The sequence below is a fragment of the Pseudopipra pipra genome, chromosome 8, assembly GCF_036250125.1.
Source record: "Pseudopipra pipra isolate bDixPip1 chromosome 8, bDixPip1.hap1, whole genome shotgun sequence".
In the NCBI taxonomy this organism is placed as follows: Eukaryota; Metazoa; Chordata; class Aves; order Passeriformes; family Pipridae; genus Pseudopipra; species Pseudopipra pipra.
The window spans coordinates 19,950,807-19,964,167 of record NC_087556.1 but is presented as its reverse complement, the minus strand read 5'-3'; the positions used below and the strand labels follow the sequence as shown (position 1 = coordinate 19,964,167).

The 13,361-nt window shown below is 37.9% G+C and overlaps 1 protein-coding gene across 3 annotated transcripts in view; it reads left to right on the top strand.

Moving 5' to 3' along the window:
• Window positions 1-569: 569 nt before the first annotated feature.
• The window catches only part of PANK1 (pantothenate kinase 1), a 38,437-nt gene continuing 25,645 nt past the window's right edge, over window positions 570-13,361 (top strand). The window contains exons 1-4 of one of the 3 annotated variants that reach the window (XM_064662866.1): window positions 570-3,124; window positions 3,381-3,499; window positions 7,194-7,378; window positions 8,198-8,310. Coding sequence is in view for 1 of the 3 variants with exons in the window: in XM_064662862.1 (XP_064518932.1) it covers window positions 4,330-4,424; window positions 8,198-8,310 (208 nt within the window). In the remaining 2 variants the exon portion in view is untranslated. Of the gene's footprint in view, window positions 3,125-3,380; window positions 3,500-4,113; window positions 4,425-7,193; window positions 7,379-8,197; window positions 8,311-13,361 lie in introns of those variants that run through there. The other 2 variants (XM_064662867.1, XM_064662862.1) reach the window with 2 other exon arrangements.

Sequence of the window (13,361 nt, the reverse complement as noted above, 5' to 3'; positions counted from 1 at the left end):
TTATATCCTTGGGTCATCAAAATGGATCGTATTGTTGATAGAGAAAATGCCGTCCAGAAACACTGGCTACTTCAGGAAATGTTTTTATATCTCATGAAGGGTATTTGAACTGTGCATCCAAATTTTTCTTGGTTCCCTGAAATGCCTCCTCTTTTTTCTTCTTTCTTTTTTTATTTCTAAAACTGTGCCTAAGTTCTGCAAATGTTTGCATAATGTCTGAGACTAGGCCTGTTGCCATTCTTTGCTATAGCGACACAGTGTGTTAGCTCCAGGTTAAGGGCTGGAGATGCATTCCAAATCTTATTAGTAAAACTTTATTTCTCTACATGTGTTGTTGATTCTTTCTCAATCATCCACAGAGCTGTATAAATACCAGCATGAGTAACCATAATTTAAAGGTAAAATCTCAGGGTTGAGTTTCCCTAAAATGAAGCATATGTTTGAGTTTTATTTCAATTGAAGTTTCAGAAGTTTTATTTCAGTTCCAAGCTGCTTATTAAAATTCTTCATGGTGTAAGAATTTTGAGCTTTAATCCTTAGGATTACTTTTTAAGAATATTGTTTCTTTTTTTTTTTTTGTAGTGTTATGTAAAATACAGGTTCTAAATAGCTGCCTAATGGTCTCAGAGCCCTCAGAACAGCCCCAGAAGATTTTACCAAGTATATTTTTAGAAGTTACATTCTCAACTGTTGCTCTGTCATCTTACTAAAAACTTAACAAGTAAATTGGAACATGAAGTCAATACATATCTAGAGTAATGCAATTTTGAAATAGGGAAACTGGCCAAGATACCAAGATATATCTAAATATATATCAGATATATAGCTGATAGTTGAAGAAACTGAAGGATTTCCACTAAAGGAGGGGATGTGTGTGTACATCCATATATAAGTTCTGTGTAGAAGCCAAAAGACTGGACACTTCTGTGTCTCAAAAATAAAATATATATATCCTCAAAAAGATGTGGATCAAGAGCAAGAAACTTACTGCTCAAATAACGTGGGCTAAATCCAAGGAGCAGACTATGTTACAGTGTAGCCATTACAGTATTTCAGTGTAGTATTTCTCATCTTTCTGTCTCTGACACCCAAGACAGAGCTTCTGTTATTCTTGCCAAGTGTCAGCCAGCTGTCTTGACCTCAGAAATCAGTGCTGTTCTCTGACATAATGTACCCTTCTTTGGAATGCCATCATGGCTTTGGGCACTCAGGGCTTCTGCTTTAACTCACGTGAAGATGTGATTGGAGCGGTATTGTCACGCCACTGACCTTCAGATGTTTTAACTTGAGCTTCCTGTACAGCCAGTGGTGAGAAATGCTCAGAATGGATTCAGGCCTAAGTTAAACTCTTGTTTAACTCTTGGCACAGCTAAGCAATAAAAGTGTAATCCAAATTACTCTCTGGAGGAACCTTGCTTTCTTCACTAGCCTCTTAGTTTAGATATCAAAATTAATGTCTAGTTTTGGGTTACATGGTTATCCTACAGTACGATAAAAGGGCAAGGAATGAACATTTAGAAAAAAATTTCTTAACCAGTGATTTATCTTTAAAGGACTTGAAAATAATGGTTCTTTGACAATAGCAAATGGCCCAGGGGATTCCTGTTTTCCTGTGAGCTCGTCTTTTTTTTTTTTTAAAGCTTATATTTTACTATATTACAGGCTGAGCATTGCCCATCCTGTAGGAAAAACAGAAGGCAGAGAGCTTGATATGAGCTAGACATCTGCCCTGCGTAGAACAAAATCATACTTCTGAAAAAAAGAGACTGTATTTGTGCCTTGCAATTGGACAACAGTGCTCTTTGCAGTCCTTGAAGAGAAAAAGTCTTCTTCACTCAGAGGGAACCAGCAGATGAACGATGATGAAAACTTAGGAAGTCTCAGTTGCTTCTCAGAGGGTGGACTAATGAGCAGCTAATTTTTTTTAACATGTTCTTATGCCATTATTTTCAGCCAAATCAGCAAGTAGATCTATGTGGCCAAACAGATACTGGAACAGCAGAAGAGCAGGCAGAAGTGCTGGTGGGACAGAAGGGCAGGGCTGCTTCTCTTGTGTTAGGCAGTCTTAGATTGGCTAAATCGTAAGTTACATCTTTGGCAATTCTTCAGCAAGGACTCAAATATGCAGGTGGCTGCCTGGATTGCAGTCTTTGGGCATAACCAGACTTGCAGAGTTAGAGAGTATTTCCAAATGCAGTTTAACATCTTGTTCTCAATTTGATGCTGCCCTGCCTCATGTTGTCACAATGTGCTGGAGCCAAGAATAAGCAGAGTTATGAAACAGGTCAGCCTTCCTTACTGAAACTTTGGTCACAGCTGAAATCTGAAGAAACTGGAAGATTCCCACTGAAATGAAGAGTGTTACCACATACTGGTTGATCTGACCCTTTGTAGTCAGAATAAACCCCATTTTGCAAAAAGGTGTAAACAGCAAAATTTCATTGTTACTAATTCAGTTTTGTGCATCTGAATTTTCCCTTCTTGTTTCAACAAATTACAGGATCTGACTGCAGATTCAGTCAGGTGCTTTTGTATAATGTTGCCAAGTACGGTCATACTGCCACACTTCATCATATATGTGGGTGCACTGAAAAATACACACACATTTATAAAGCACTGTAGGATCTTTCTGAGTGAATGGCATTATAAAGAGAAGATAATTATTCCAACATTTAATCCAGATTTTCTATATAAAGCACATTTTGGGATTGTGAAAAGAACCAAAACATGTAACAATTTTGGGGTAAGAGAGGAGTCCTTTTTATTTTTAAGTATAATATTAGTATAAAGTTAGAAATGAGTCATTCTCTAACTAATTTCTGACTTGGTGACTCATGCTCTTGGCAAACTAATTATCCAAGACAAGTGACTCAGAAATAGATGCTACTGGCTGTTGCTGTTACAACTAGACATGAGGCTTGATTTTGGGTATAACAAATGTACCTATACCCTGCAAATTATACCACAGTGCTGCTCAAGGATGTATTACACATGCAAATTTCTTTAATCTGATGTTTTGATTTCAGTTTTAGGTGGATGGTATATAGCTAGGTTCTGGGTGTCTAAAGCAGACATGGCCACCAAGAGTTTAAGCAGTGTACTTCGAGGAGGAAAATCTAATGTGGTATGTATTTCTTTCCATCCAGGAACGGTGATTTATTAAAGCCTCATCACATGAACATTCTTCTGAATAAACTTTTCACCTCAGAATTCTTAATAAATTGTTTGAATACTATTGAGAACATTGATATGGGTATGGTGGGAAGATTCATGCCATATTTTCTTGGGATGGATATGATACCATGTTGTCGCCTCTAATCCACTCTTTCTGTTTTGTTTCTTTGTCTTTCCCTGCCCTCCGCACTCCGCCTTGGCTGCAGTTTGTAAGATACTATCACAGTGCAGGTCTGATCTGATGAAACCACAACTAATGCCAATGCCTGCCTATAAAGGGAAGAGAACCCAGCCTATAAACTTGGGATTTCTGGCCTCTTATTAGGTAAGTCTGTTACTCATCTTCCCCTTTCACCCCCCTCAGTTGCCTTTGTTCCTCTTCTTCCTCTGTATCATTAACTCATATCAAAGTTCAGTGTCCCTGGTTACTGGGAACCCGGTTTCATTTGGCTATACATACACTCTTCCCTAAAGAAGTCACAGGTTGCCTCCCTGTTGGGTGTTCATCATGCAATGAAAATATGAAACACAATCTTATTGTAATAGTTCTGAATGATTTTCAGCTGAAGCAATGAAGAAGAAAGCCTGGCATATTTTAGTGAGATGTTCATGTTTCTCAACTATGATTTTTAAATTGAGAGCTTAAATTTATAGTAACACTAGAAATTAATCATATTCACTGCAGATACTGTACAGCCTTATTCTTAAAAAGTAGGCTAGTATAGCTGAAATTATTCCTGTACTGAAACAGGAGAATGTCTTAAGAAAGCTGGATTGAGTAGTAGTTTCTATTCTCGTTATTTTGTTCAGTTGTAAATATAACAAACAACAGATAAAATAACTATTGACGTAGGGAGTAACACAAATCATGTCAAACAAGGACTTCAAACACCATGCTTTGAGGTCAGTTACCTGTGTGCTTGGAACTTTGATCATACTGGTAACGGCCAGATGACACAACTTGTGTGGATGTACATGCAAAGATAAATAGGCAGCTGTTCAATGAATTTTACAAGCAGAACAGCAAAACGTCAGTAAAGTGAAAATGTGTGTTTCTAATAGGCTCAAGGAACTTCAATAAAGGAAGATAATACTGATGAATTAATTTGCTGAAACTGCAAGCAAGGGGTTTTGTTTGTTTGTTTTTAAATTTAAATGGATCCTGTTTTCAATAAGCAGCATGAAGGAGGAGTCTTTCCAGGGCCCTGTCATTTGAAATGGAAGACAGCTTGTTCTCTGTCTGATGAAATGTAAGTTCAGCTGCTAATCAGCCTGCCTAAAGCACTGCTAGATTAATAGCCAGTTTTGCTGAGAATACAGCTTCTGGGGAACTGAAGCTGTTTCTTAAATCTGTGAGTGAGAAAAGTGGCAATTTCTGTAAGAAAATTAAGATAGACTTATGTTTGAAAATCATCAGAATTTCAGGTTTCCATTTCAGCACTGACCCTGCCTAGGCAAACAAGTTAAAAATCCGAGAACGACTCTGGAATTCTGCTGCTAAATTTTCCAGTTGAGGGGCATGAGCATTTCAATTTCTGCTTTGGGTCAAACTGATCCAAATGTAGATTTCAGTTTGAAGGTGAGACCTGTCTGCAGGTCCTTCTCAGTTCTCACTACTTTTTGTTTTGTCATTGTTGCTTTTGTTTCTTTAAATGAGAGGTGAGAGGTACAGTTATTCGCATTTTGTGAAGGGTCTGAAGATCTGTGGGTACAGAGCACTGTGTAGTTGCAAAGTATTTAAATTCAGAGCTATGTTACGTCTACTTCCTTTTGCCTTTTATCACTTTGTACTGTGACTGAAGTCAATCTGCTTATAATCAAACCTAAACTTGGTTGGTGATTAGGGATGGAGAACTGTAGGATTTTTGTTTTAATCGCAGCCTTTCAGTTCACTGAAATTAGGGTTCCAGACTGATTTCTCTCTGCAGGAAAGATATGCTTTTTTTGTTTGATTTTTTGAGGTTATTTTTGGTTAATGTTTCACTGATTGTTTATCTTTGCTATTCCTATGAAAGTAGTCATGCTGTGCCAATCACCAGTGCTCTTTGCATTTGCCTCAAAATATAGGAATTAATCTCTAAAAATTACTTTGTTTATGTATGTGTTCTTTAGTTTGTTCTGGGAGGATCTAAGGTCTGAAAACTGTCAATAATAAGGAGGTAATGAATCAGACATCTTTTTTTGGTTTAGGATTTTAGGTCACACATATCAATTTCAGCTTATATCAGATTGCAGTTGTGCCTGTGAATGGAGACTAATGTAATATCATTTGTGGGTATTCTGTTATTTGCAATCCATGACCACTGATGCCTCATAACCCCTGCATCAGTATTTTTCTCATACCTTCCATACCTTTATCTGACAGGGTAGCTGTACCTTTCTGATTTATGTGCTTGTTCTGCTTATATTTTCTCGGTTTTTGTTGTTTTGTTTCGTTCATTTGTTTGTTTTTATTTGGGGTTTTTGTTTATGTCTTGGGGTTTTGTTTGTTTGGGTGTTTGTTGTTTTGTTTTCCTCTTTCCTTTTAAGAGCAATATCACCTTTGGTATATTAAGTAAATTTTATAAATGGAGAGAAATCAAATCAGTTAATGCATACTATATTTAGAGCAGTCAGGCAAAAAATATGAGGGATAGATGTCTTAGCTGTACCAGTTCTGTTTTCAGTGGATATACAAGGGTTTTCTAAACAAAAACAAGTATCTTTATCTCCTGTTTTACAGGAGATACATAGTGCTATGTTTTCCCATTCTATGTGCAACAGTGCTGGCACCAAAAGAAACTGTAGCTTCTTTATCTGACTTCCATGAGAAAATAAGGTTAAATACAACAAATTTGGTTAGCAGTGTTCATGAGGTCAAAGAGTCTGATTTACCATTTTGGGTTGAAAAGAACAATAAATGTGTATAATTAAGACTTCCTATGTGAGTGCCAAAGTATGTCTCAGGGTATTCTGCCATATGTTACAAGATAATACAAAATCTTTGTACTCCATGGCGATTGGCATATATGTTTCTTAGAGCCTTTGAGGTTAATAATTGTTTAAAAGAACTTGTTCTGAAGACCCATATCATATCTTTGAGACTTAAATTCCCATTAGACCAAGTGTGTGTTTGTATTAGTTATGTTTTATTACAAGAAAACAAATATTTTGGTGACGCTAAGGTTCCTGCAGTGGAATACAAGTTGCCTCCTATTCAGGAGAGACCCTGAAAGTTATTTTCTATTGCAGGGTTTTTTTCACCATGTATCTAATGAAAAGACGGAGGTCTGTGATTATAGTTCTGTTTTTCTTTTTTGTGTGTACATAGTTTGTATTGATCTTGTGAAAACCTGAAAGCTCTAAATTGGCCTCTTGAACAAAACAAAATGGATTGCATGGAACAGACTCTTCACTGTGATAATTACTTTGAAAGGTCACTAATTCCAGAAATATTCAGAAGACATTAATATGGCAAACATACCCAACGTTAGCATAAGGTTGCTTCCCTTCTTTGTTGCTAGGTAGTTGGAGCCTTTAGGGCCAAAGTTGTCATTTATAGCATAGTCCCTTCCTACACAAGACTTTCATTCTTTGCAAGCATGCATAAAAAAGGTATTTTTAAAAATATTAGCATTTGAGTATTATTGTCTGTGGTTTCAGCTTCATCTCACAAGGACACATTAAATGTTTTTTCAACCTAAACAGAAAGGTTTATCTGTCTGAAAGCACAGTCATATTGTACTAAGGTTTTAACTCCAGATGAGTTGTGGTGTTTGGACTTAACCATGTGCTTGAATCCTCATTCAGACATACACTTCCCTGCTAGTGGAGAAATCCTAAAGGTGTGGCATGTTTCTGTTTTACTCTGATTCCCATCTCTGGACTATTTTAGAAGAAAAAAAATAAAACCTCTGTGTCCTTTCTACACTCTAGTGGACACTGTGTGTTTCCTCCTGAGTTAGAGGAGTAAGCCAGTTCTGTCTGCAGTGTGTCTAGCTGGTTCCAAGAGATGCCTTTTTTTCCTCTTTCACACACAGGCATAGGAAGTGAAGTTCTCTGTTGTTACCTGTTTCATTGTCATTAATATCCATGGAATTTCATGTCAGCATTTAAGCTCTGGGAGTACAGACCAGTGCAAGTAAAAAATCTCTGTGCAGCTGACTATTGATGGTAGAACCAGTTTCTCCTCCTCTTCAGATGTGGCAGTGCTGAATAAGGAAGAGTGAGTCTTTCATACTTGTTAGCCATTCTGTCTTTAAGTGCTTGCTTTAAAACTGTCGCTTCCCTCCTGATTGCATTGTGAAGGACCACGTAAAAATGCTGAATTGAAAAGAAAGTGAAGACATTCAGGCAAGCAAAACCAGTATGTATAGATACATGAGGATAATTGTCTGTGGGGGAGCAGTCAGGAGCAAAGGCCGTTGTTTTCTCTAACAAATGCTCTGCCACTTGTTGCAATAGTTTTTTTTATAATGATGAACAGTATTTCTCAATCAGTGGGTTGTGAACTTGCATGTTTTCCAATTACATTTTGTATATTTAGGTTTGATAGTTAAAGATAAGCAGCAGTACACTGAGCCAAATACTGAGGTACAAGATAGATTTGATAGAGACAAAGGAGAGTGTATTTGAAATTAGTTTTTTAGCTTTTTTAGATACCTAATAGTTTGAATCCATTACCAGTTTGTGTTTTTTTAAAGCTCTTTGCAGAATAGAAACTATGGCGTGGGAAAAAAAAGATTATTCACCTCCAACACCTACTTTATCTTCACAGGCTGATACTCCTAAGAAATAATCAAGGACTAGATTATAAATGTTACTAATTTGGGGAGTTTTATTTTAAATGTCTAAAATAAGGCACTTAAGTTTTTTGTTTCCTATAAAAGAAGAGCACCAACAGCTCTGCCAGGGATCAGTTAAAGTTGTGGAGAGTAAGTGTAAATTAAGGTAATTGTGTAGCTGGCCATAGAGATATTGGCAGAAAAGGCTTTAGAGGGAAAAGGTTATCACTGCTTTGTGACTGCTGCATGCTTTTTTTCAGTTGGGATGAAAGACAGCAACCACAATCTCTAACCTCATCTCAGAACTGCCAGAGGATAACTGTAGAAACCACTTGGACTGCTGCAAAGGCTGGCCACAGGGATGGGCAGGATGGTAAGATCAGACTACACCTATGTACTCTTCTGACTGTTATTCCTTAGTGTTGGCTATTGCTGTTAGATGTGTAAGTCATTTCTCTTACATGGGTGGATAGTGATTGGACAAGGGGAACAGTTTTAAACTAAGAGAGGAGAAATTCAGATTAGATATTGTTAGGAAGAAATTCTCTGCTCTGAGGATGGTGAGGCACTGGAGCAGGTTGCCCAGAGAAGTTGCAGATGCCCTATTCCTGGGACTGTTCAAGGCCAGATTGGCTGCGGCCCTGAGCACCCTAATCTGATAGTGGCATCCCTATACATGGCAGGGGTGGAACTAGATGGTCTTTAACCAACCCAAACCATTCTATGATTCTGTGTCCTAGTCCATTCCGGGTTCCAGGTAGCATTCAAACTGGCTTGCCAGGACACCAAGCTTGGTGCTTGGGCCAGGAGATCTATCTATGCTGTATTTTCATCAACAAAGGGAAAGAACACTGCTCATTAAGGGCTGTTCAGACTGCCAAAGCAAAGTTCTTGCTTAGACAGAGTGCCTTTCTCCATGTTTCTGTCCCTTGGTGAAAGTGAGGGGGAGATGAGCTTCAACTCTGCAGGGCTTTTCTTCATAACATCAACAGATCTTTAACTGTCACAGAAGGCATAAATAAAAGGAGCCTGCAGTAGTAGGTGGGTGGGAAGGGAAGGAACTGATGGTCTTAGTATAATCTTTCTTGTCCTCAATCTGACAAAGATTTAGGCATATGACTCAATTTGTGCCCTTTATTTCCTCTGTCATCTGCAATCAGTTTCCCCTCTCAGATGCCTTACTATCTGGGGAAAGCAGAATTTTCATGTTAGCTAGCTGTTGTCATAGTAAGGTTTCCTTGGCTTTCCTGTGATCACACCAATAATACTAGAGGCCTTTGGGTCCCTTTTGTCATTGCATTTTCCAGATAAGAATTTTACACAGTTAGAGATGTTTTGTCCCATTTGATTTACACTCTATCATTTCTCATTATATAGTTATGTTTGACTGTTGGTCTTCTAGTCCTGCAATTTATGAGAAAAAGAACTTTAAAAAAACATGTGTCTACCAAAGGTACTGCATACACCAAAACAGTTTGGGTGTTTTTTCCCAGTTCTAAAAAGAAGGAAGAACTAACAGACTCCTAGACTTGGTGCTTTCCATTTGATATGTGTTGTATGTGAATATACCTAAAACAAATCAACAGTATCTGATTTTTTGCAAGGAATGTTCTTAATAGTATTATGCTATACTGTATTTGCTTTATTTTCAAAGAGGAAAAATTGAATAAAAACTAGTGTGACTGTCCTGCACTGCAGAAACAGGATAAACACAGAAGTAATATGAGTAGAATATAAACTGGATTGGCAGAGTGCCAGTAGCCCCTTGAACGTAAATCTGCAGGCAGCTATACCACAAGTTTGTTTCATTTCACTCCTTGCATTGCATAATACAATTTGTGTGGTTTAAGAAGATGTGTACATGCATCTCATTACCACGGCTCTCCAAAATATGCCCAAAGCTTTATAGCCAGCTGCCTTTGAATTACAGTAACACCACTGGTGCTCTGTAAGATTTTTTTTGTGGTTGTTGTTCTTGTGTGATTTACATGTGAACTGCACTTGTTTGATGATATTTTAGCTTAGTCTTAGACCAGGACTATGGAAGCCCCATGGAATGAGGGAAGAGTAGCTAATCTTCATAGGTTCCTAAAAAATTTCAGGCCAGGTTGCCTGATGATAACATATCTGAAAGGATGGGATATTTTGGTTGGTTTTTTGGGGTTTGGGGTTTTTTTGTGGGTTTTTCTTTTATTTGATTTTTTTTTTTGTTCCAATGGTTTTGAAGCTGTAAAAGGTAGACCACAGCACTTTGGATCCTGGGGCCAAGTATCTTAACTGCAAGGTAGTCAGCAGTTAGTTGAAACTGACTCTGAGAGTTAGAGAATTGCAGCCTTGCCCTCTGGGTTTCTAAACAAATAAAAAGAGGTGATAGAAAGCTGAATGTCTGAAATGCAGGCAAGTATGCAATAATCCATGGAGTTGTGCAAATGTGTTTTATGCAGTGAGTCAGTACAGCAGACTTGTTCACTGTTCTGAGTACATTTGTGTCCTGGATTCTTCTGCATACAATGTGTTTGTAGTCCTTTTGCCACCAGATTGCTAGTTTACAGTGAAGTGTATGAGAAAATATTTTAAAATAAACAAGTAGTTTCCACCTACTCCAGTTCAGAAAGACAGAAATACTGAGTAAACATTAATTTTGAAAAAACTGGAATCATCCTTAATTTTGTTTGTCAGTATTGTACCTAGATTCTATCTGGATTGTTTTCTTGCAAATTAGACTGAAAACTGTCGAATAGGGTTTGTTTAGAAAGTTAGAGTAAAAGAAAGAGAAAAAATTTACTTTGGCTGCACCATTAGAAACCGAATTTGTAATACATGTTATAACTTCATGGACAGAGATGTTCCACCTACTTCTTGATTTGCAGCAATTGAAACATGTATAAAGTATATAGAAGGTAATATAAGGGGATGTAGAGTAGGCAGTAACTTACTGAATGTGTATATGTGGTATGAAGAGAAGGGAGTGTGGTACCTCTTAAAAACAGTACGTGCTTGCAGCCAGTTGTGCTGTGATGTGTTGTCTCAAATAATATCAATGAAAACCCAGCAGACTCTGACAGTTGAACCAACTGCTCAGGACAGCTTATTGCTTCTTTTTGTTCTGTTTTGAGGATGTGACATTATCACTTCTGTCATATTTCTTCTGGATTATGTTTTCTATCATGTTTCAGATTTTCAAATACTAAGTATAATGTTAAAGCCTTCACATCACCAGCCTAGCTCTGTGCAGAATATTGGAAGAGCACAGGCTGTCTACATCACTACATCAGGCAGTGAGTTCATAAAATTGGGTGCTGTGATCCTACCTGTGGCTCACAGCTGGTGCAATTAGGCTGAACAGTTCATTTGCTCCAAGTTTCAGCTTTATTAATTCAAAAGACTCATGTCTTTTCCCCCTGAATACCAAATAGATTACACTGTAATTTGCCTGTGCCCAAAATAAGCAATGCTATATACACCTGAGGACATGAGATTCTTTCGTTTTAAATCCTTAGAGATAATACATTAAACATACTCTAATCTTATTTTCTTTGTTTTGATTTACAATGCAGAAGATTTGTGAAATCAAAACTGAAGAGTGTATGTAAAACCTTTCTAAGAGCTTGTTCCAAAATTAAACAAGTGTAAACAAAAATAATGTGAAAAAGATGGTATTTTACGATGCAGAAATCCATTCATGTGATATTCATAAGTACAAGAGAGAAATTGTTTTGTTAAAGCAGCACCTCGGTTTGAAACAATCTTTCCACAAGGAAAGGTTTGGGAAGTGTTTATATGCATTCCTGCTGGAGAGCTTACGTGATCAGGGAAACTTGCACTCTTAGAAATTAATCCATCCCTGTACATAAAGCCTGTCACTTGATTTGGACAGTCTTTACCATTTCACTGTTTTAATATTTTCTCCAGCATTATCTGAGGTGACATTTGTTGTTGTTATATGTCATTGGTCTATACTCTCCCTGAACTTGCCAGTGATTTGGATCATATTCTAACAGTATTTCCTGACCTACTTCTTCCATGCAGCACAGTCCAGTCCGCTTCTATCTTGGGCATAATTCTGCAATATTTACAGCAAAGTATTAGGGAAATATTTAATTAGAAATAAAAGATTAGAAAGAACCTCAAAAAGATGTCCTCTCCTTGCTGCAAGTCTGGATCAACTCTACCTAGACCGTTCCTCACAGATATTTAACTTTTTCTAAATACTTGTCAGCAGTGGACAGTTGAGTCTTCCAGTTCAGTCTAATGCTTGTCTAACTTTGTGCTAGGAAATGTCTGCCTCCAGTGTAAAGTGAATTTCCTTAAATGCACTTACAACTTAGGAATTTTCTTGTTTCTCAGCAACTGTGATGTATTTCCTTTGCTGATACCTGTTCCAGAAGTGAATACTCCTTCAAATCTTTCATTTCATAGACTGGAACTCGATGTTTTTATTTAATCCTTTGTTAGTTATTCCACAAGTTTTTTAGAAGCCTAAAACTGGGCACAGTACTTGAAACAGGTACAGTATTCCATTGCAGAGTTAATGGAAGGACTGCTCTCCTACCACAAGGACATTTAAGTATGCAGTTAAAGGTGCGCATGCTTTTGTTGGAGTAAGGTAAAGTTGCCTGAGATACAGTAACTGCTCATGTGTCTGCTCCCAGCAATTGCAGGGAAAAACAGGCTTGCAGGAATGGTCCCAGGTTCTGCATCTGGCTGGCTGTATGTGCAGTCAGTTTCTGTGTCAGGGACGGAGAAGGGGACAACTGTTACCAGCTGAGGACAGTGGCAGCAAAGATTCCTCATGCCCTGAGAGGTCTGACTTGATAACCAAAGGTCACAAAGCATACCCAGCCAGCTGCCTAGCACTGCCAACAAATGGCATGAAGGTCTGTGCCATTCCAGGCAACACCCTTCAGCTTTGTAGTTTAAGCATAATTAGTTATGTTAGGGAGTTCTCAAAGAATTTCACAGTTTTGGAAGCACTACAGCTCCTTCTGGCAATAAATGTGTGTAGCCAGTCTTTCTTCCTACCCTCTTCAGTGCAATCGCTTTAGGGCTGGCAATTACAGCAAGTGCTTATGCATTAGGGTATGAGGAAAATTCTAAGTGTTTAAATCATCTTCAGAACATCATACAGGGTTTTAGGAAGAAAATTTTACTTTGTTCTTGAACACTCTTTCTTCATTTTCCCAACTTGGTGCGTATGCGTTTCTATTGCTTGCCTCCAGTTACCTAAACATAATGTTCTGGTCGTAGACAAGAAGTGGAGAGAATGTCGGGTAACCTCTCATGAAGCAATGTCTTCTGTAGGCAGTTATAACAGCTCTTCATTCTTGGTACGTGTTCTACAGTGGAGGGCTTATGTCCTGTACTAATTCTAGGTGTAAGGAGGAGCCATTATGGGACCTATTTTTACTTTAAGGACAAGCATGC